General features: G+C 75.6%; 1 protein-coding gene across 1 annotated transcript; it reads left to right on the top strand.

Moving 5' to 3' along the window:
- Positions 1-72: 72 nt before the first annotated feature.
- Positions 73-1,222, top strand: NKX6-2 (NK6 homeobox 2). Its single transcript, XM_035020997.1, has 3 exons — positions 73-475; positions 561-733; positions 968-1,222. Exons 1-3 carry the CDS (start codon positions 73-75, stop codon positions 1,220-1,222), a joined length of 831 nt encoding a protein of 276 aa, XP_034876888.1.
- The last annotated feature ends 387 nt before the right edge of the window (positions 1,223-1,609 follow it).

The raw sequence follows: 1,609 nt of genomic DNA, 5'->3' as shown, positions 1-1,609 counted from the left end.
CCCGGGCCGGCGGGCGCGGGCGGCGGGGCGTCGGGGCCCGGATGGGCGCCCGGGCCGGCGGCGGCGGCGCCCATGGACGCTAACCGGCCGGGCGCGTTCGTGCTGAGCAGCGCGCCGCTGGCCGCGCTGCACAACATGGCCGAGATGAAGACGTCGCTGTTCCCGTACGCGCTGCAGGGCCCCGCCGGCCTCAAGGCGCCCGCGCTGGGCGGCCTGGGCGCGCAGCTGCCGCTCGGCACCCCTCACGGCATCAGCGACATCCTGGGGCGGCCGGTGGGCGCGGCGGGCGGCGGCCTCCTGGGCGGCCTGCCCCGTCTCAACGGGCTCGCCTCGTCGGCCGGCGTCTACTTCGGGCCCGCGGCCGTGGCGCGCGGCTATCCCAAGCCGCTGGCCGAGCTGCCCGGGCGCCCGCCCATCTTCTGGCCCGGCGTGGTGCAGGGCTCGCCCTGGAGGGACCCGCGCCTGGCCGGCCCGGGTAGGTGGCGCGCGAGGGGAGCGACGCGGGGCCTCGGGTGCGGCGCGCGGGGCGGCAGGCCGAGCTCACCCGCCCTCCTTTGCAGCCCAGGCCGGCGGGGTCCTGGACAAGGACGGCAAGAAGAAGCACTCCCGGCCCACGTTCTCGGGCCAGCAGATCTTCGCGCTGGAGAAGACCTTCGAGCAGACCAAGTACCTGGCGGGCCCGGAGCGCGCGCGCCTCGCCTACTCCCTGGGCATGACCGAGAGCCAGGTCAAGGTGAGCGGCTGGCGCGGGGCGGCCTCCCGCGGGCCCCGCTGCGCCGAGCCGACTCGCGCCCGCGTCCGGCGAACGGCGTGCGCTCGGCCGCCGGCCGCCCCGGGCCCAGCCCCGGGCCCAGCCCCGGGCGCGCCGCTGTTCTGCGGCCGCTGCACGTCCCCGCGGGCGCGGGGTCTCGCGCTGCATGGGTCGGGCGCTGCCGGGGCGCCGGCTGACGGTCCCCCTCCGCCGCAGGTGTGGTTCCAGAACCGCCGGACCAAGTGGCGCAAGCGGCACGCGGCCGAGATGGCGTCGGCCAAGAAGAAGCAGGACTCGGACGCCGAGAAGCTGAAGGTGGGCGGCTCGGACGCGGAGGACGACGACGAGTACAACCGGCCTCTGGACCCCAACTCGGACGACGAGAAGATCACGCGGCTGCTCAAGAAGCACAAACCCGCGAACTTGGCGCTGGTCAGCCCGTGCGGCGGCGGCGCGGCGGACGCCTTGTGAGCACGGGCGCGGCCGGAGCAACCAGGGTCCCTCGCCGCCGCCCGCCGTGTGTGTATATATTTTTACAGAATAAGTTATAAAGCGGCCGGCGCGGGCTCGGGAGGGCGCGGGGCCGCGCGTCCCGGGCGCAACCACTTTGTATAATCAATAAATTATTTAACACGTCCCCGGCGGAGCCGCGGCTCCGGAGGCTGCACCGCGTGTGTCTTCCTTCTCGAAACACCCCCCGCGGGTCCCTGCCCCCCCCCAGTCTTTGTCCCCGCGCGGCCGGGCTGGCAGCGAGGCGCGCGGTGCGACCCCGGCCCGCGCGTCCCCAGGCCCGGGCGGCGGCAGCTCGCAGGAGCAAGGGGACATCGAGGGCCCGGCGCGGGGAAGGGCGACCCTGGC

Source organism: Mirounga leonina, unplaced genomic scaffold (assembly GCF_011800145.1).
Source record: "Mirounga leonina isolate KUSES-001 unplaced genomic scaffold, KU_Mleo_1.0 Mir_114, whole genome shotgun sequence".
NCBI classification, from domain to species: Eukaryota; Metazoa; Chordata; class Mammalia; order Carnivora; family Phocidae; genus Mirounga; species Mirounga leonina.
This window is presented reverse-complemented; position numbering and strand designations above follow the sequence as displayed.